This window comes from Babylonia areolata, chromosome 21 (genome assembly GCF_041734735.1).
Source record: "Babylonia areolata isolate BAREFJ2019XMU chromosome 21, ASM4173473v1, whole genome shotgun sequence".
NCBI classification, from domain to species: Eukaryota; Metazoa; Mollusca; class Gastropoda; order Neogastropoda; family Buccinidae; genus Babylonia; species Babylonia areolata.
The window spans coordinates 29,304,481-29,327,103 of record NC_134896.1 but is presented as its reverse complement, the minus strand read 5'-3'; the positions used below and the strand labels follow the sequence as shown (position 1 = coordinate 29,327,103).

At 39.7% G+C, this 22,623-nt stretch overlaps 1 protein-coding gene across 1 annotated transcript; it reads right to left on the bottom strand.

Annotated features, from left to right (window-relative positions):
- Positions 1-1,973: 1,973 nt before the first annotated feature.
- On the bottom strand, positions 1,974-22,572 carry LOC143295895 (dihydroxyacetone phosphate acyltransferase-like). Its single transcript, XM_076607568.1, has 14 exons — positions 22,427-22,572; positions 18,522-18,718; positions 17,811-17,987; positions 17,252-17,381; positions 15,784-15,987; positions 15,072-15,223; positions 13,720-13,850; positions 12,581-12,801; positions 11,499-11,780; positions 10,369-10,448; positions 9,488-9,628; positions 7,735-7,946; positions 6,714-6,775; positions 1,974-6,151 (listed from the first exon to the last, which is right to left on the bottom strand). Exons 1-14 carry the CDS (start codon positions 22,461-22,463, stop codon positions 6,069-6,071), a joined length of 2,109 nt encoding a protein of 702 aa, XP_076463683.1. The 5' UTR covers positions 22,464-22,572; the 3' UTR covers positions 1,974-6,068.
- Between the last annotated feature and the right edge of the window lie 51 nt (positions 22,573-22,623).

Below are 22,623 nucleotides of genomic sequence, written 5' to 3'. Positions count from 1 at the left end.
CCTGATCTCCAATGGTGTGCCACAAGGCTCTGTCCTGGGCCCAGTTCTGCTTATCATTTGCACTGCTCCTCTTTCTGATGTCATTTCCGGTCATTCTGTTCTTCACCACTCTTCTGCTGATGAATCTCAGCCACAAAATTCTGCAGAACCTAGTCAGTCTGATTCATTCAATGCAATACTGCATTTTTGATGTTAAATCCTGGATGACATATCCACATCTGCCTCTTTCCCTCCCTCTATTGTGGTTGGTGATGCCACAGTTCAATTCAGTTTTCTAAATCAGCAAGGAACCTCGGAGTCATTCTTGACTCAAACCTCAGGTACTTGATCTGATACGCAGTCAGTTGTGAACTTTGTCAAATTGACTCTATTCATCGGTACCTTTCTGTTGAAACTACAAAAACTCTTTTATTTCTGCTTTTGTGCTGTCGCAAATTGACTAGTGTAATTCTCTCCTCACAGGTTGTCCACAATCTTCTTCAGTGAATTAAAAAAAACTTCAAAACAGAGTCCCACATAGTGATAACATTTCTCCCCACCTCTGTATTCTGCACTGGCTACCCATTGAAGCAAGCATTAAATACAAAGTTGCGTGTCTCTGCTTTTCTGCTTTCCACTCCACGGGACGTACCTGTCTTTCTGACCATAACAGTGCATACACTCTCTCAAGAACTCTCTGCTCTTCCTCTGACTGTGACCTGAAAATTCCTCACCTATGGTGAATGTTCTTTCCTCTTTGCTGCTCCTCATATCTGGTACTACCTTTCTCATTGTATCTGTGCATCTCATTCCATTTGTCTTTTGCTCTTCAATGAAAACATCTTTTTAATAAAACCTATCCGTAAGCTCTCAGTTTTCTTCTTCTCCAACACCACTCCATGCCTGTCAGCTCACTTTTTATGCATGATGTATAACAGAGGGAGAGTAGAGGGGCAGGGAGGGATGCAGTTGGAGAAAGAGAGCTCATGAATGATTCATGAAATATGTTTCTTTCATGTAAAGCGCCCTGAGCTCTCAGAGAGAAAGGGCGCTATATAAATGTACATTTTTATTATCATTATTTATTCATAGTTAACTTTGTTCTCACGCTGGTCTACACACAATCTTGTTCGACAGTCTGTATCCGCAGTTTTCCTGTTTATAAAGAAGGTAAATCAATCATGCTTACCAATATTTGCCAGAGATATATAGAGAGAAAGAGGTTTATTCATGTAGGCCATGTTCCCTTAGAGAGAGAGAGAGAGAGAGAGGGAATTTGTTGACCTGGAGTCATGGGCAAACTGTCCATCCAATGCAAAACAATGAAATGGAATCTGATGCAGTCAAGGAATGACACCTATTTGGGCAGACAAAAATCCACAGAACATGTTCCCTTAGAGAGAGAGAGAGAGAGGGGGGGGGAGGAATTTGTTGACCTGGAGTCATGGGCAAACTGTCCATCCAATGCAAAACAATGAAATGGAATCTGATGCAGTCAAGGAATGACACCTATTTGGGCAGACAAAAATCACCAGAACAAGTTAGACCCCGCTTTTCTATTCGTAGTGACAACTGGATGAAATAGGTATGGGATTTCAGTAAGCTTTCACTGATAAAAAATCAACTGTAGGTTCACAGTAACTGAGTAAGGACTGCATTATAAAGTTAAATAACTACAAGCCATTTTCACATTTTCAGTGCTCCTGTAATGTATGGATGGGAAAGGACTACAAAAATACAAACTACTCTAACATGCCGTACCTTCATTGTTTTTTTGTCATTGTCTTTTTATTTTTATTTATTTTATTTTTTATTTATTTATTTTTAAAAAAAATGTATTTCATATCTTTTGTCTTTTTTCTAACTCGAGATGTTTTATCTGTTTGTTTGAAATTATTGAAAGTCTTAAGTGTCAATGTATCATGTAAGAACAATGTCATCATGTAATTTTATCCATCATTCCCATACAGACATGCACAAACACCCAGTTATTTGAAAAATATAAGTTTATTGCTCATGTCAGAAAATATTCCACATGCTCAATGCAAAGTCAAACAGAACCAACCAAAACACAAAATGTCATATTCAGCAAGATGCCAAAACAAACCAGAACCAATTGTGGGTTTATCACAGTATTATACATATTTCTGAACAGACAAAATGGAACTTTCCATGCATATGAAGTTGAAACCTTGTTTCAATGATTCACATTCACTTTAAATTACTTCCAGACCTTTATGTACAACCTGTCCATGTACATGTATTATCTTCTTTCTGACTCACCTTAACATGTAATATTCAATTCTGGACTCTTTCCCAGAAAACCTTTAACTGAATTCTCTTTTCTTATACTTGCAAACACATCATTGATGTGCTAGGCACATTGCAAAACAATATGCATTTATTAATTCTCTCCATATTCTTTTTCTTATTTTCTGATCACAGCTGATGGAAAATACAAAGCAAGCTAGCTTCAGATCATTGTACAACTGGCTGTTTAACATGGTGGCAGTGCGCCAGCAGAACAAGCAAAAAACCTGACAGCTGTTCCAACTGCTAGTATTTTTCAGTTGGTCAATACAAGATGAAAGGCACGTATCAGCAAGGTAATGATGACTATTACCCCTGATAGTGAGTGCACAGAAAAAATATCTATAAACCACCCTATGCTGAACTATTCACAAGTAAACTTGATAATATCAAGCCCAATATGCTTTAAACCATTTGGAGTTCAAGTTACACAACCTCCTACTCGATGAATATTACACTCTGAAATTCTTCCTGGCTCTTGCTTCTGTTATGCAAAGATCATCTGCACTTTGTGTGAAAGAAGATCACATACATGAGACTATCATGTAACAGAGGTTGCCTGTAATTTTTCCTATGGTGCATGAAAATCTGGGTGCTATGCCAAGTTGATTAATGATCATCAAACACTCATCACACATAAAGATAAGTTATGAATGACTGTAACATCTCTAAATCATGGGTAACTATAATGCTGAAGAGAGCACCTTTATTTCTCTTATAAAAATAATAAACAAAACAAAAAAACAAAACATTCTTCAGTATAACAAAATACAAGACATGGTTATTGTGCAAGCAATATATCTGAGCATTCTAAGCACAGAAAAATAAGCATACGTTTGTACACCAAAAAGAAGATAAAATGTATAACAAGACAATTTACAGAAGGATTAGACCTCACAAAACAAGCTGAATTAAGGTTTATACAGTAAAATGTTTATTACTGTGTATGGAGACAGTTAACACTTACAATGAATAGTGAGAACACTCGTCACTCTGTCATCAGTCTCTGGTGGTTTATGTAAGTGCTCATGCGCAATGACTGACCTATGTGGTTTACCACTTTTAACGACGTCACAAACGTACCACATAAATGACAAACATCTGAAATACATAAACAGCTACACATCATCAAACATACACATCATGGATATTGCACCTCATATCAGAAACTAAATGTCAAAATGTTTCAACTTCTGTGTTTTGCTGAGGTGTGTCAATCCCAAATAAATAACACAGTTCATCAACCATTACATATAATGGATTTATTTATTAATAGTTGCTCACAAACTGGCAAAGAACACTGTAAGAGGGACAGCTTACATCCATCCAAGTTCAGACAATTTCTAAAGCAAATCACCTCAGAGCCAAGTGGCCTGGCACTCGCCACAGAAGACAAGACAACCTGAACAAAAGGAGAAAGGACTTTCTGGAAAGCACATGCAGGTGGTGGTGGTAAGTAAAGGCAAGTCATGAAAAGTGACTGAAAAAAATATCAGGGACCGCCCACCAAACTGTTGAATGAATTCAAAACTCAATAACTGCAACAATAATGGAAGTCCCTGTTCACTGTTGCTGCTAGAACCCTAGCAGACAAACCTGGGGGTGTGGTGGTGCATGATGGATTTGGTTACAGGTATGAATGATTGGATGGCCAAAAAAAATTAGGAAAAATTAGCAGGAACCTGCCATGTTTATAATTCCTGAACTGAGGTGGCATATACATAAGCCAACACATGAATGGCTGCCTCCACAAACATTGCACACAGACATAATGAAGCCCCTCCCCTCCCCTTAGTTGAACTGAACCCTTGCCCCTTTCCTCTTTTCTCTGCTCCCTCCATTCTTCATTATCTTGGATTAGAATGTGTGTGATCAGCTAATCGTCACACTCCAGTAATGTCACCGGGGTCAACACATTGTACATACAAAGACATTTCTGCTCACTGCTCTGCTCTGTAGGTACCAGTTTCAATCCATCGCTTCAGATTTGTTGTATAGGCGCAATACAAGTATCAATAATAATAACTTGTAATTGCAATCATTGGCAGGCATCAACATGATAACACTTCCATACCACACTTTCCAGGATGCTGCATTTGTGATAGTGCCATACTGCACAATCAGTTCCCTCTACCCAAATAAAAACAATGATACAGATTGTGTGTGTGAGAGAGAGAGAGAGTTCATGCATGTGTGCATGTGTATGCGAGGCTCTTTTCCCTAAATTCAACAAACAATTGACAGACACACATGACGTGAAAACAAACAGCAGGAGAAAATGACAGGGACTTGTTCAATCCATGACCAGTGTTATGGCATTACCTGAACTGTTAAGACTGGGGCAACAGTATACATCGAAATGGTATGTGACTAGCACAAACAACAATACCATTCACTATGCATCATAAGCTGTTATTATGTCTTGAGCTCATCCACTTTAACTTTCAGTCTTTTATCTTACAACTACAGCACACACACACACACACGCACACACACACCTTCAATCTACCAGTTCATTGCTGCAACAAATAATAATGTTCTGGAATCCTAAAACCAGAAAACAGTTGTCTCTACCATGTTTGACCTATCAACAATACACCACTGCAAAAAGTGTGAAACATAATTATGTTCAACAAGGAAACCAGTCCAGGAAGCACATTATAAATGAAAGGAACATGTACCAATGGAAATATATTGCAAAAAGACAAAGTATTCAGAAATAAATATAAAATTAGTGCGCAAACAATTTTATATGCAGGCATTGGTGTGAGCACATACTTGTATGTATACATCCAAACACTTATGTGCATTCTTGGGCAATAAAATACACAGGGTTTGATCGAGGGGCAAATAATAACTATTTGTGAAAAAACAATAAGCCTGTTGAAAGTATTCACACACAGTCATGGTTCATGTTGCAACAATACATACCAATTCCCTGACCAGCACTACATGAGTCTGTATTTCTTGGGGCCTGGTTGACGCATCAACAAAGGAAGCGCAAAGCGCAGCCCTGTCACAATCTCAAACTAGAACAGATTTCCAGTGCAATAACACTCTCATCCTCACTGATCAAGAAGAAAAGCAGCAACAACCCTCCTCTCAAATACTGTGGCTTTTTTAATCCCTGCTGTCAGGGTCACCTCAAGTCTGACATTTTGCCCGTGGTGAGCTCCTACTGGTATTGTGTGCTGGCCTGGCAATGCAGACTGCTGTTGCAGGGATGAAATGATCAGCTCCATCCGCAGGGAACGCTCACTCACTGTGGATCTGTTCATCAACAGGGGACTCACAACGTGGCGTCCTACATACCATGGATCTGAAGAGGTGCTGCTGAAATGACTCAGCAGCAGCAGTGCAGGGACTCCTCTGCTGGGTAACTTTTTGGCAACATAACAATGTGAAAGCTCTGGAACGAGCCTGGCTGCGAAAGTGAGGGAAGGGAGATGAGCAGTGTGGGAATAATGCCACTGACAGTGAAATGAAGATGGAGCAGCAGTACAAAAAACAAAAAAAAACCCCACCAAAAAAAACAAAAAAACCCACTGATGAGACTGATCTTAAAAAAAAAAATCAGCAGCAGCTGCCCTAATACCTTTTGCTCACTCTGTTTTGATCAGTAGCAATCATTCTGCCCATATAATCATTAACATGTGTCATCGTTCTCAGGGTACATCAACATGACTCCAGCTGACAATCCAAGTGTCAAGACTTTTGGTTTTTTGGTGGATGATATCAGCTGAACTGATCCCTGTCTTAATGTGTAATGTCCTCGCTGTTCACAGCTTGGCGTTGACTGTCACAGTTTTGGTGCTGAGGTTGATGGTGACGGCTGGCAGTGGGGGCACTTCCGCATACATACCTGTAACAATGATTTTTGATAGAAACGCTTCAAGCAACATGGTTTGTACAAACTGGTAGACAGACAGAACACACCTTGAAAATTTATGTTAACTAGAAATGCTTCCAGCAATGTCGTTTGTTCAAACTGAAATAAGACAGATCATACCTGAAACAATAATGTTAACAGAAATGCTTCTACTAGTTCTAGCAACATGGTTTGTTCAAACTATACCAGAGACAAAAGAAAAATGAGCTGACACAACTGGATGAAATATCAATTGCCTGTCCAGGTTTGACAAGGTATATTCAGGATGTGAAAGTGCTTCCATTTTCACAATTGTCTAACGATATTCATTTTCAGTACACACTACATGCCATATAAACACCGATAAAATTTAAAATCTTACTTATTAAAGTCAAAAATCAAAAGTAAAAAGCAAGAAATTTAAAATTGCTTTAATTGACAAACATGATTTGAGAAAAAAAACAAAAAAACAAAACAAAGAGAAACAGACACACATGAACAGAAAACAAGACATAAAGACTCAATAAACTGTGCACATTTAAGGATGTTTACTTACCAAGCTGTTCTGTGATCGTGGAGAGCTTTGCAACGTTGGGGTACATGTACGTCACTCCATCCCTGCACAGTTAATGTTAGCTTTAATCGTACTTGCATGGCTGGGACAGACAGACTGTGCTTGAAACTCAAAACACTTTTTTTTGAAGGATGAAGATCTTAGGCATGGCCTATTCTTCCAATCTGTCCTTGAGCGATAATGAACGAAAAATTGAACGAAATTGTTTTATTGAACATCGGCCATGGGCCACAATTCAAAGCAGGGCAAGGGGAGGGAAGGGGGCAAGGTAAGGATAGAAGAGGAGGGAGGGAGAGGGTGAGGTAGGAAAAGGGGCTGGCTGTATACAAAGGTTTGACAACCATTGTGAAAGTCAAAGAAAAGGATAATGTAAACATACGGCTGACAGATACAGTTAATTGTATATTGTTGCTTATAGTCCAGCCGACTGCACAGGGTCATATCAGGACTGTCAAACCATACAAATGCTCAACCTCATCAACACAAAACTCACACACATACACAAAAAAATCCCTGAAAGAGAAAACCACAAAACACAGTTCATGACACATTATCCTAACCATTTAGCTCCTGATGACAAATAAGATCAGGCCATGCTGAGGACACCAGATTTTAAAAAATCATAAAAATGGAAAAAAACAATACTTCAAAGCCAAACAAAAATACATAAAAAGACCATATAGGCAAATAACACTGCAAAACATCACAGATGGTGCATCAAAGACAAGACAAAAAGAGAAAAAAGTGTAATAGGGAATGAACTAGGAGGGCAGAAAAAGGAGACAACAGTGAAGGAAGAAAAAAGGCAGAAACAGTGATAGAAAAGAGGAAATTTCTAGCACAGAAATTCCAGAAGGCAGGGATGCTATTTATAATCAAAGACCCCTGTGCATCCCCATGGGGGAGACAGATACAGTGAAGCTAGAACAAGGACATAATATACATGTGATATCACACCATTTTTCAGGGTGGGAGGGCACTACACACACACATACACACACACCTCTTCTCTTTGCTGACGCCCCCCATGTTGTACAGGGCGTGCAGACAGTTGTTGGCCATGTCAAGGGAGAGAACCTCAAAGTGACAGATGATCTTCTCCTGGAGGAGGCGTGCTGCCAGGACCTGCATCTCTTTGGTCAAGGACTTCTGGGTGCGGGCCAGAGGCTTGGCAGCCACCAGCATTCGGCTGGACAGCAGGAACTGGCACATCAGCTGGAAACAACACACACAGGGAGTGTTGGCCTAGTGAGTAACGCATCCGCCTTGGAAGCAAGAGAATCTGAGCGCACTGCTTCAGAACCTTCAGTTGCCAGTACTTTCTCCACCTCCACTAGACTCTGAATGCTGGTCTGGACGCTAGTCATTTGGATGAGACGATAAACCAGGTCCCGTGTACAGCATGCATTTAGCGCATGTAAAAGGACCCACGGCAACAGAAATGTTGTTCTTGACAAAATTCTGTAGAAAAATCCACTTCGATAGGAAAACAAATAAAATTGCAGGCAGAAAAAATTGCAAAAAAAAAAAAAAAAAGGGGGTGTGCTCTCAATGTAGCCACACGCTCCCCCTTTCACACAGAGAAATCTGTTGTGACAAAAAATAGTAAAAGAGTAATACATACACACACACATACACACACTGATCATCACTTTCCACCAAGTCATAATACATACACACACACATACACACACTGATCACCACTTTCCACTAAGTCACTATCGTACACTATCATATGCTTGGTGTGACATATACAGGCATAAATGCATACAAATGAATTAAAGAATTCAGTTTTATAATGCACCCACACAGTCAAGTGTCATCCACTTCTGCGACAAAAAACCAGGAGAATCTTAAATGAAAAACTGAAAGGAGTCTCTCTAAGATAACATAAGGCAATGACATTCCTAAGAGTAACTATGAAAACATTTGTTCAAACAAGTGGGAGCACCCTGGTTTCACCTTTTGAAAATACAACAAAAGGAATATGGTGATGGAGGAAGGAAGAAACTCAAGGAAGGAAAGAACTCGTACCCAGAAGGAATGGCTCAAACATACTACATAAGAATACAATGGAGGAGGGAATGGATTCTTTTTTGAAGGAACAGATACTCACCCCATTAGTAACGGTTCAAATATACTGCACAGGACTAGAGGAATGGAGAAAGGTACAGATGCTTACTGAGGAACAATGGATCATGAAGCTTACCTAGAAAGAATGATTTATACTATACTGGAGTGGAGAGGTGGCCTTGTTATCACGCATCCCTCCAGGAAGTGAGAGAATTTGAGAGCACCAGATCAAATCCCAGTCCCAGCGAAAGTTTTCTAATCCCAACCAAATACGGATAAGCTGAATGATGACAGAGAAGCAACGGAACACTTATTCTCAACTGGTTCGCTTATCCAAACCTGGGGCATTTTAGCAAACACTGTGGGTCTGATTGGTCAGACAACATTCGTGCAACCTTCATGGGTCGGAACCCCACCCCCCCCACCCCCGACCCCGATTTTCTCAATGGATTTACGCGAATCTCAAACATGGCCTCTGAAGCCAGTTTTCGGTTGGAAATCCGACTATAGTCGGAAAAATCTCATGCCTGCTTGCAGGCAGCAAAAAAAAAAAAAAAAAGAAAGAAAAAAAGTTGGTGCTGCAATGCAGGAATGTTCCATACACGAAGAGAGCATCCCAAGTTTCACAATAGAGTAATACAACACAACAGTACAGTGGAACAGAGGAAGGACTGACCACTCACCCAGTAGCCCAGGAGGAACGGCTCAAACATGCTGCTGAGGAATGTGGTGGTCTTGTTGATGGACTTCTGCACAGCCACCGCACCAGCTTCCACCACAACAGCACCGATGTGAGCCAGCGTTGCGAGCGTGTGCTCAAAGTCCTGTCCAACACACAGTCACCAAGTACACTCCTTGATCACAAAATGTCAAGCAAATGTCACTATCAAAACACTCAGTTAGATGTCTATGCAACTAGCTTGCTCTGTGGAGGACTTTGTAACAATGGGTAACAATTAAAAAAAGTATATTAATCATTAACACAATTCAAACAAAAAAAAAAGAAGAAAAAACCAGCAATGTCAGTTTCAGTACACTATGTTAGACTACTATGGAACGGGCTTGTTGTGTGGGAGACTATGTAACAATGGCAAACAATTAAAAAAGTCTGCTAATCAAAAACACAATTCAACAAACAACTGAAAGATCCAGTGTGTGCCAAGAGAGGCTGAAGTTGGAAATCCCACAGTTCGTATGTAAATTCTTAAAAAAAAAATCAGAATGCTGGAACTACGAGCCTCTTGACATTATCACCAAACAAAAGTGTATCTTTTTCATATCATTAGGATTCAATTTACGACATAATTTCTCCACGACATTCAAATAAAAAAAGGGGTACAGCGAAGATCAAAACAGATCAGTTTTCAATATATCGACATGAAATGATTTAAATTCTTTTTCATGCTACATGCTTCTTTGAAAGCTTAAAACACACACACACATGCACATAAATACACACATATGTTCACAATCTTCAGTAATGATATAATACCCTCATGCATCCTCATAAACAAACACAAAGGCAGGCAAACACACATACACACTTGAAACTGAAAACTCATACCTGACGAGTATTCCCAGGAATGAATACAAAATCACTGCGTAGAACATTCTCCAGGAATGTATATTTCTGGTATAGTGCGTCTGCATAAAAACACACACAAAAAGCATCCAAATTAAAGAGCCTGTGCCTAACATAATGGCATAGTTTTCACATGTTATTCATGGTTTCTAACAGCTTTCATGAAAAGACAGAAGTTTCCTGGCAGATGTTCAAATAAACAAAGTTGCCACTGTTGGCATAGCTGCTCTTGTATATATCCATGCAAATTCTTTTTACTTAGTTTGTCTCTTAAATCATTGGGTTCAATGTGCTCTGCTTGTAAGCAGCTGAGCTTGTCCTTTGTGTGCTTGTTGTGTGGATGGATGCAAGACCAAAACAAATCCCTTTGGTGATTCAAAAGCTGATACAAAATCCGACTAACAAACTTACTGTACACAGATGCTATTGCTGTACACATTGGAGTCCAAGTATTTGGCATGAGTAAATGGGATGTTCAAAAGCAGACAAAAAGAACCCATGACCCAAATACAACAGATCCAGCCAACTTCCAAAAACATACACAATTAATCATGATCACACACACACACACACACATTTGCTGCAGCTACTTTCCGTTTCTCTGCGTGAGTGGGGTAGTCATTTGTGCAGGACAAGAATCAGACCCCTGCCAGAGTCTGCACCAGTGGGTCACACTATAGTATGGGTTTTATGACCTTTCCTGAGTTGGGCATACAAATACTATAAATGGGTATTCTTGTTGGAATGTTGGAGCATGGTTGCACTTTGTGTTGTTCTGTGGAGGTAATGCATGTCGTCTTTTTGTCAACAAACATGTGAACAATTTCTCTTTCAGAAGGTAATAAAGATTTTTGTATCTTGTAGTTTGTGTAATTAAGAACGTATCTGTAAAAACCAAAATTCTGGAGCCCAAAACCCCAAACTCTCACCCAGTTCCAAGGCCATAATATAGTATGCGTAATCAAAAAACATGTTTGTAAACCCCAAAATGTTGGAGCCAAAACCCAAACTCTAACACTGCCCCAGGGCCATAGTACAGTATGTGTAATTTAAAACTAAAAATGTTTGTAAACCTCATAATGTTGGAGCCCCCCAAAAATCCAAACCCTCACCCAATCCCAGCTCCTCCTCTCGACAGGAGTGGATGGCAAGAGCGACGAGGGCGGGACGCAGGAACACGTGTATGGCCTGATTGCGGTACTGGGACAGCATGATGTGCTGCGCAGCGTTCTGCATCACGGCAAACTGCTGCACGTGCTGCTGCGAGGCGGTGGTGTGCTGGGCGGTGGGTGGGGAGATCTGGAGGAGGGTGATGACGCCGTCACTGCTGACGCTGACGATGTTGGGGTGGAGGGCCAGGCTGTGGCGGATGATGGCTTCCGCCGATTCATTCACTGCAACGTACAGGTCATGCTGAAGTGCTGTGGACTACCTTGCAAATGCTAAGTATCTAGTAAATGCCAACCACCAACTTTAGGTTAAAAACTGTAGATAGGGTAAAAGACACAAACCTTGTGTGCTGAATGGTGAAACTAAGTAAGGGAATGGGCTCCTGAAAGAGGTAAACTACCCACTCCCTAAGTTAGGGTGATATTTGTGCAAAATGGTGGGGATAGGGGTGGGGTTACAAGGTAGGTTACAGTAGTGGAAAAACATGGATTGTGACCAAACTGTTGAAAAGTGAAAATTGGTCATTAAAAACAACTCAGGAAAAAAAACCCACAGTAATCTTTTGTATAAGTTTTTTCCAAAGATTTCGGTTTCACCTTCAAGGTGTTGAAGCATGCGGACTGAACTACATATGCTACACCACATCTGCACTGAAAAAAGAAAAAAAGAAAAAAGAAAAAAAAGTAGATGACTGATCTAAGTATGAACCCAATGGTCAGGCCACTAGTCAAGAGCTTACCATCAACTTGTGTAAAACATGAACATAAACTGAAACAAAATAATAACATAAAAAACAAAAAAAACTGTCAAATGAATAATATTTAAATCAAAATGAAATTCATTTCATGGAGGACACCCATACTCAGTGCTGAAAAAGACAAACAAGAAAACAAAAAAAACAAAAAACAAAGGTATTCCAGGTGCCATTTAAAAAAACATAAAACCCCCAACATATTCCAGTGCCATTAAAAACAAACAAACAAAGAAAAAAAAAAACATTCCAGGCGCCCACGCATTCACTCACCAGGCCAGTCAATGTAGGCCCCAAGGTTGGAGGCCAGGCGCTTGAGCCACTCCACCTCGCGCACCAGAGCTCGTATGGACATGCCCTGCGGGGTCTGCATCAGCACGGTGGCCACCATGGCCCAGGGGGAGATCACCATGTTGTGCTGATGGACCAACACCATGTGATGGCCCAGCGTGCGGATCAGGGACTGCTCCTCCGTCGTCAGGCTCACGATGTATCTGTCAAACATTGTAAGTGCTCAAATGACTTGTCTGTGAAAACATCAGTGCTGCGTATCTGTAAACATGTATGTGCGCATGTGTCTGTAAAAATATAAGTGCTCACGGTGTATCTGCAAACATTACCGGTGCTCGAAAGACATATCTGTAAAACTATCAGTGCTATTTGTCTGTAAACATGTGTGCATGTGTCTGTAAAAATACCAGTGATCATGATGTATTTGTAGAATTATCAGTGCTATGTGTCTGTAAACATGTATGTGCTCATACAGTGTCTGTAAACATGCATGTGCTCATGTATCTGTAAAGATATCAGTGCTCATGATGTGTCTGTAAGCATAGCAGTGCTCATGTGTCTGTAATTGTGTAAAACTATCAGTGCTATGTATCTGCAAACATATATATGCTCATTTCATTTTATTTTTAGATTCATAATTACTTATTCTAGTTTATTCATTCATTCATTTGATGACTTGTCTATCCATTTGTTTATATATCCTTTTTTTCTTCTCAAGGCCTGAGTAAGCGTGTTGGGTTACACTGCTGGTCAGGCATCTGCTTAGCAGATGTGGTGATGTGTATATGGATTTGTCCAAACACTGTGATGCCTCCTTGAGTCACTGAACTGAAACGAACTGTGCTCAGATGTCTGTAAAAATATCAGTGCTATGTATCTGTAAAGCTATCAGTGCTCAAGCTTCTGTAAAACATACCACTGCTCATGATATAACTGTAAATCATATACAGCTCGCTGGCACTTGTGTTGACATGCATTCACTCACACACTCAAGCATGTGTGCAATCTCATTTACTCACTTATGCACACAAACACACTCAAACACATGCACTCATATTTACTCAGACACACACACACACACACAGAGACTTATCCACACAAACACACCACCACTCACTCACCTGGGTGCCAAGCTGTGCTTACTCCTATCCACCTTCCCATCAGAGAACTCCCTGATGGACACTGGCTCACCAAAGAAAATGTGGATGTTGCCAAAGTCTTCTTCCAGAATCTTGCGCGCTTTCAACAGTCCCTGCATACAACAGGGGCACATACTTCAAACTACAACCGACACACCAATAAGTATTGATGAAAATCAAACCAAAGCAACCAATCTGTGGACAGCTAAATCAGGAATCCTACTGAGGAAACAGCTAAGGATATGGCATATTGTATTGTAATGTATTTCATTGTATTGCTTAGTATAGTATTACATTTTGTCAAAATAGATTTAGTTTCTCTGTGCGAAATTCGGAATGCCCTTCCAAAGGATAGCGTGTCGCTACAGTGCAGCACCACCCTTTTTTTTTTCCTGCCCAGAAGCGTATTTGTTTTCCCATCTATGTGGAATTTGCTAAAGAATTTTGCCAGGGACCACTCTGTTGTTGCTGTGGGTTCTTTCATGTGCTCTAAGGTGCAAGCTACAAACAGGACCTCGGTTTATTGTCTCATCCGAATGACTAGCATCCAGACAACCAGTAAACGTCTAGCAGAGGGGAGAAAATACTGGTGAGTGTGAGAACCTGTGTGCTCAGATTCGCTCACTTCCTAGGCAGGCGCTTTACCACTGGGCCACAAATCCCCTTCTGAGATGGCAGTAGTCAGGGACCCCAGCCCTGGCATGTGAAGCACTTAACACTATCAATAACTTCCTCTCCAATTAAAAAATAGCAACAACAACAACAACAAAAAACACATAAAAAACACAACCCCTTCATCTTTTAAAAGGAAACAGCAACAGCAGACACAAAATAAGCAAAAAACAACAAACAATTCAATATGAACAATGCACAAAAGGTTGCGCACACCATGACAATTGTTTGCTGTGAAATATACAGTGAAAAATATAAATGAAAAAAACTTCTTTTCTGTTTGCACTTGAATCTGTAAACATTCCAGGAAAAGTTTTTTAAAGATAAAAAACAAACAAGAAACACACAGTCTTAGTACGTTCATTGTTTTGAGATCTAAGCTGGATCTTACTTCATTATAAAACTGCAAGTAAGATGCTATTTCTTCGACAATGAACACTAAATTTTTGGATGCAGTAAAAATTCACTATCTTTATCATGGTCTTTCTAAAATCTCAGACACTATAAATAAATAAACATATATATGCACGTACCACACACACACACACACAATAACACATCCTTTCTAGGAAAGCACAAACACAAAAAACATGTTCATTCACACAGCGTAACAAGTAGCATCTCCATACGCAGACACTTCACTCTCAGGCACCAACACTTACGGAGGTGGATTCTTTAGGTTTGGGCACACCCAGCAACTCATAGGCATACAGTGACTCCTCTAGGATACGATCGTAACTGATGCTGACAGGAATGACCTTGATGTCCGGAATCTGTGACTTGAAGTACGGCTCCAGTGCTGCTGACAGCATGCCTGAAACAGACAGCAACAGCACAAGTTTTTACACAAAACACTGTCAGTTAATCAAGTTACTAGCTGCAGAAACAAAAAAAAGCAGAAAGGCAAACAATGATTTAGGTTTTTAATCCCCTAACTGATAAACCTAGGTGAACTGAGAATAGAATGATATGAGTTTGTGCAGTTATTACCTTTTGTGTACTTTTTAACGGTATACTTGATTTTGATAAACAAAATAATGCAACCACAAGAGGAAGAAGTCAACCCAAAAAAAAAAGAAAAAAAAAAGGTGACTAACCTTCTGACCTTTTAAGCCCAATCTTATCTCAGTGATGAGACAGACCTTCACTGACAAGCACAGCAGTCAAAGGGTTAAACTGTTTGAAAGGGAGGAAAAGAATTTCAGAGAACAACTACTGAAATTGAATCCCTTGTGTGACTAAATGCTGAACTGATTTTCCACCACCACCATGTCTGCAGTCCTTAAAGTTTTCATTCTGTTACACAAAAGCATACCGACACAAACATACACACTCATATGTATATATGTACACACAACCCAAGAAAAATCTCACCAAACTTGGGAGTGTAGGACTTGCTGGTTCTGGATCGGGTCCCCTCCACAAAGAACTCGATAGGGGCGTCCCCGTTACAGATCTGTGTCTGCACATACTCTGTGAACACTGCCCAGTACAGCGAGTCATCCCCAAAGCTGCGACGGATGTAGAAAGCACCACAGTTCCGAAGCAGCCAGCCAAAAAACTTCATCCCCATGAAATCTGTGAGGAACAAATGACAAAGAATTAGTTCAGAGCAGTGCGTTTAGGGGATAACAAAGATGGTTGTACACATTCGGGTACATGCATGTTCACAGAGACAGACACTGAGACAGAGAGAGTGAGAGAGAGAGAGGGCAATACAGAGACAGAGAGAGACCCAGACTGACGATTTAATGTACTTCAGCCACAGGCATATTTCATATGAGAGAGGTATTAATTTCCAATGGTTTCTGACAATTTAATGTGCTTAAGCCACAGGCATACATTCACATGAGAGAGGAATTAATTTCCAATGGTTTCTGACAATTTAATGTGCTTAAGCCACAGGCATACATTCACATGAGAGAGGTATCAATTTCCAATAAATTATGTAATAACATTACTGAATACATTAGTTTCATTTCATCATTTTCCCTTCTGTTTAGAACAAACTGCATGTCATACATTCTAAACAGCTAATAACGCTGTTATTTGAGGGTCAGTGAATATATGGTAAACATGTTTTGGGGGGACAGCTTGTAATATTAGTTCATTAATATATATTGTTTTCTACTTATAGCATGAAATATGAATTTGGCTACCTTGTAACTCAGGACATCATTCTTCCCTTTCAACAGTTTGTGCTGAGTAAATCTGCAAAATCTTGTTTCTAACGTCTGTCTCCAGTCACTTAATAATCATAATGTGCAAATAAAAATTAACTGGTGTTTGTTTTCCACTCTGTATCCATAGCTTGAACATCATTATCTTCAAAACTTTTGCTATTCATGTGTAAGCTGCTATTGATAGATAATACGCCAAATCTATTCTGGGAAATTCTCTAATACTCTCTCTCTCTTTCCACAGTTTCAGTTTCAGTAGCTCAAGGAGGCATCACTGCGTTCGGACAAATCCATATATGCTACACCACACCTGCCAAGCAGATGCCTGACCAGCAGCGTAACCCAACGAGCTTTCCACAACATGGTTATATATATATGTGTGGATGTATATTTACTAACACACATATGTACATTTGTTCTCTCTCATGGTCACTCTCTTTCCATCTACTCTCCCACACAAAGATAACAAAAATCTATTCATTGTCATATTAATGTTCTATTTGTAGTTTCACACACATAACACTGACACACAATGTCACTGATCTCGCACTAACTTTCTATTTGTAGTTCCACACACATAAACGTGACACAAAACTGTCACTGAACACGCACATGCACACACCCACGCACACACATACAGAGCCCAGGTAAAAAGCCCGTACCCATGGCAGCAGCAATGACAGGCAGAGGCAGATCGTAATGGTAGAAAACATAGGACATCAACAGAAAGTCCATATAACTGCGGTGTGTCGGCATGACCAGCACCGGGTATTCCTGGATCAGTGATCTGACCTGTGTGAAAAAGGGGGTTGCAAATCTCTGAGTGCAAGGCAACACCAAACAGTGTGGAACTGCAAGCAAACCAGACCACGATGAAAAAACTCACAACTTTAGAATTAGAATGAAAACCAATTCACTATCCAAAACTGTCTGGTTTGGTATCATAAAAAAGCGAGAAAAAATATATTAAAAAATCGTCCTTTATCTAGATACACATGTATCATATATCGTATGTGCACATACTTGTAAAATTCATTATTTTCCATCAATAAATCTCTTTTTCTGTTGCTCCCATGTATCTCTATCAATGTATGTGTGTAGTTCACAGAAGGATTTATTCAATTACTCTGCAAGGAGCATGTGTTTCTTTCTCTGTGTGTGAGTTTTAAGGAAGCATTTGTGAATTCAACTGTGCATGGCACTTATGCTGAGTAAGATTACCTTTTCAATGCCCTCTTCATTGACATAGATGCGTTGGTACAGCTGCTTTAGCACTCTCATCAGGAAAAAGGCAAAGCCTCGGATGGCACCTGCCCGCAAGTTGTGCGCCATCTCATCCAGAATAGAGGATGCTTGGCTGCGAACCTCGGACCTCGGCAGCTGAGTCTCCAGGCATATCTTAAAAAAAAATACGATAAAACAAATAAAATAAGTAAAGAAAAATACACCATGTGTAAAATGGCGTGGAGTGGCACTATGGCGGCAACAATGAAGAGAGAATTTGAAACAGTCCCACACTCACAAGTATTTTCCTCCCTTCCACTATAACTTGGGTGGTGGTCTGAATGCTACTTTTCTGAATAAGACGATAAACTGAGGTCCCATATGTTACATGCACTGTGCGCACATAAAAGAACCCAAAGGGTTATCCCTCTATAAAAATCCACTTGGACAGCAACAAATGATGATGATCATTAGATACTTATATAGCACCTATTCTTGGTCAAAGATCAAGCTCTAAAAGAAGTACACTTACAGAAAAAAGAACAAAAAAGGTGGTGCTGTACTGTAGCAGCATGCTCTCCCTGTTATTAGAGTAGTCTGAATTTCACAAAATCTGTTGTGACAAGGGTAATATAACATCACATTACAATACACAGCACATTATACTTAAAACCAATAAAAGGCACAAACAAGAACCACCACACAGACCTGTTCAATGGCATACTGCACTCGATCACTCTTCAGAACATGTTCCTTGATTTGCTGAGGGTTGCGAGCTTTGTTCAAATGAAACTTGGGCACATCCCGTGTACGCGTGCAGTACCGTAAGTCACTGGTATTGCGTCGTTCCTCCAGTATGTCCTCAAACACATCCTTGTGTTTGGAGGACACCAACTTAGGATCATCTGAAATAGTAAACACTACATACAGAAAATGGTAGAATCATCTGCATACTTATTACCCTAAGAGGGGTGTTTAGGGGTGATTATTCATGAAAAGGCTTTTTCACAAAAACAAGAAATTTGAAACTCAATGACAGCAGGGTTTCATTACAAATAGCTTGAAAATATTTTATCTTTAATTCTAAATTTGTTTTTGTTTTTTTCAAGACAACTACTGACAATACTGTACAAGCAATACATATGTAATTCGCTTCTCAGTTCAGTGTATATGAACAAACAAAACAGAATATTTAAATTTTAATGCATTTCCAGATTTTGAGAAAAAGACTGAGGAAAAATTAAAACAACTATATTTTACCCTATTGCTGCAGAATCCATGGACCCCTCTTCTAAGCAAGCTTTCAGTTTCCAACGTGCATTCAGACATTAAGAAGATTCAACCTAAATAGGAGTTGTTCCAATTAAAATATCTCTCAATGCTACTCTTGATTATAAAACAGTGTGTTCGTCACACTTTCTTGTGAGGAGGCTAAACACAGGTGACAAATAAAACTGTGAAAGAATTCTACAGGTATTGTTTCCACTTGAACTCATGCAACACCTACAAGCCTCTTTTACAACAGCTCCACTGGCTTCCCGTCTCACACAGAATAAAGTACAAGATCAGCACTCCATGTTATAAATGTATTCACAAATCTGCCCCTTCCTATCTCTGTGGCTGCCTTCACCTTTACACTCCATCTCACTCTCTACGATCAGCTTCAGATCCACTCTGTTTACGCATACCCAGATTCAAACACTCAACTGTTGGCCACTGTTCTTTCTCTGTCACTGGACCTTCCAATTGGCATGAACTTCCTCTTTCGCTCCATCAAGTTTCTGCACTCAGTTCTTTCAAGTCTGGCCTTAAAACCCACCTCTTCCCAAAATAGCCTCCCTTCCCTGCCTCTTCCTTGTCTTCAGTTTCTCCAGTTTTAGAGTTATGCATGCATGTGAATGACTAGTGCGAAAGCGCTTTGATTTGTCTCTGCACAAGATTCAGCGCTATATAAATACCATTATTATTATTATTATAAGCACAACTCGCCCAACCACAAGGAAAGTAAGAAATGAAAAATGAACTGTGATTATGACTGATTATGACGTGTAACCAACCATTTGACAAAATTCATCACTTCTGGACCAAACTTTTTGTGAACACTACAGTTTCTATAGATCTACTATTTACACTTAACATATCAAAAAAAAAAAAAAAAAAAAAAAAAAAATCAGATTCATTGTTCAGCCATGCTTGTCTCATATCAGCAAGTTGTATTCTGCATGAACTCTAAACAGAATGATGATTACACCTATCACATCACTATTATATCATACAGCAATGTCAGCACATCAACTGATAAACCAGTGCAATTAGAAATACTTGATCCATTGTGAAGGTGAAATAATTTCATTTAGTTTCACATCAGATATGACTTGTTTTTAAACATGACTAGAACTAGCAGAAGTGACTCTATGAATAATCTAAGAATGACACATATCTAAACAATAAAAGGCAGCAACTGAAAAAATCTTTGTTCTTTCATTATCATCTACATTTCTCATTATATACCAAGTTTGATGACATGATTAATCAACCTGGGGATTTTGCAGGGTTTTCTCTTTCCCCGCCATGATCAACTGTAGTCACTAAGAGTAAGACAGTTCACTGCGATGGGCGACCTCAGTCAACATCAAATTCGAATAGTCATGTTAAATAGACCATTTTTCACATTGTAACAAACTTACAAAGCTTGACAGATTTAGCCAATTTTCTTGATGGAGTTTGAAGTGAACAAGTCCACTGTGTTGTTTTGACACAAGCCGAATTCTGTGACTGAAAGCAGCAAGTCTAGAAAAGTCAGCTGCTATAGTGGGATGGAGGGAGTGGGGCATGAGAGCACAGAGGGACGGAGAAACAGTGTGTTTATATCTGGGTTTTGAAAGCTTCTACCACAGCAGTACAGCTGATTGTATTGCCATGGACAGCATTTCAAGGAAAGAGGACTTGTGTGCTTTGTCCAGTGTAAGTCATAACATTATATATATTTTAAATTTTTTTGTTCGTTTCAAGAAATAAAAAAAATATTACCAATGACTGAGAGCTAGGTTTAGGCTTAAGCTCATTTATTTAGGAGTCAGTGTTATCTTTTGCAAGGTGTAATACCGTTGCCAATCATAACTATTATATAATCTGGTTACAGACAGTTGTTGCCTTGAAGATCCACCTAAAATTTATCATTCCACTGTATGCTGAGTAACATTCCTCTGCTGTAAGGTACAGGTAAACAGTATTACAGCACCAATTTTTTTCTTTCCCCTACATGACCAATACTGACTTGCCGATGACTCTCATGGTTGATACATGCTGGATATTTTCGTGTCTCCATAACCTACCAAACACTGACATGAATTCACCTTCACCTATCCCATAACATAGTGTAGGGTCATGAAGGCACCATCGATGATTTCCAGACCAGTTCTCTCCATCAGTTCCTGTCTCATGCAGCTCTCTGGGAATCTGGGAAATTCAGGTCTGTCCATTCTTTTCATGTTGTCCAGACAAATTTCCTTTCACCTACCTCTCTTCCTACTGCCCGGTATGGTGCCTTTCAGAATGGTTTTTGCAAGCCCATCGGATCTTGTGACCTGTCCGTGCCATTTAAGCTTCCTCCTCATGGTGACGTTTAGGTCATCATGGGGTCCAATGACTTGGATGATCTTATGGCAGACCTCAGTGTTCATGACATGCTCAATATATAGGATGCCTAGTCGCTTTCAGGAGCATATCATTTCCATTGCTTGGATCTTCTTCTGGAGCTTGACAGTGAGAGTCCATGTTTCGCATGCATAGAGAAGCATTTATTGAGCCAGGAATTCGATTACAGGATCTTTAACATGCGTATTTGATCTTCTGTGTAAACTTGTATACACACGAAGGGAGTTCAGGCACTAGCAGGTCCAGGTCCGCACATATTTTGACCTGGAAGATCGGAAAAATCTCCACCCTCTACCCTTTACCCACCAGGCACTATTACCGAGATTTGAACCCTGGACCCTTACATTGAGAACTGATCCAATACTTTAACCACTGCTACTGCCCCTGTCAATATGGTATGTAGTGCCTTTGAATTTCATTTATAAATCATTTGATTTCTCTGCTGCTTCTTAAGGGTTTACCTGCCACATGTATAGAAACAACAATAACAAAAGTTTGCCATTACATCAAAGAAAAAAGAAGTGTGCCTCCCTCATACTGTTTAATTGTATATCACTTTATCAGCTATCACCATTCATTACAATTTATCAAAAAGAAAATATCCATCACTGGCCCAGTCCTAACTTAGAAATATACTGTGTGTAGCCCACAACCAACACTGGTGGGCATGCACCTTGAACAGGTTTGAAAAACAGTTGTGTTTTGTGCAATTTCATTGTTCGCTACCACTTAACTTAATCAATAAACTCCACAACCCTGTTTCCCGTAAGTTGTGTGATTTTACATGCGCACCCACTCCCCCTCATGGTGTGTAGTAGAGATCTATCTCAATCAATGATACTATTTGTTGAACTAGAGACTTTTTTATAATAATTTTATAGTACAAAATACGAATAGAATTTGACCATTAGTAATGTTTTTTTCATCTTGAACAACCAAAATGCAGCCATAATTACCTTTTGCAATCCAAACGTTTCTTGACTGGTCAGACATCGTGCGCAGAACTAAATGTGCATCACAAGATCAGTCATAAAATACATGGACTTGTCTGCGATTATCGATTCCACACACGCAATCACTAACATGCAGCCTTGGATTTTGATACTTCATATCATTGGTCGAGCGGTGTCAGTCGATACTCTTTGGCGATAGA

Coding starts and splice junctions, on each gene's coding strand:
- LOC143295895 (XM_076607568.1), bottom strand. CDS start 22,463: ATGTCTGACCAGTCAAGAAACGTTTGGATTGCAAAAG. Junction 15,224..15,783: donor GTCCTACACTCCCAAGTTTG/GTGAGATTTTTC, acceptor TGTCTGTTTCAG/GCATGCTGTCAGCAGCACTG. Junction 13,851..15,071: donor AACCTAAAGAATCCACCTCC/GTAAGTGTTGGT, acceptor TGTTGTATGCAG/GGACTGTTGAAAGCGCGCAA.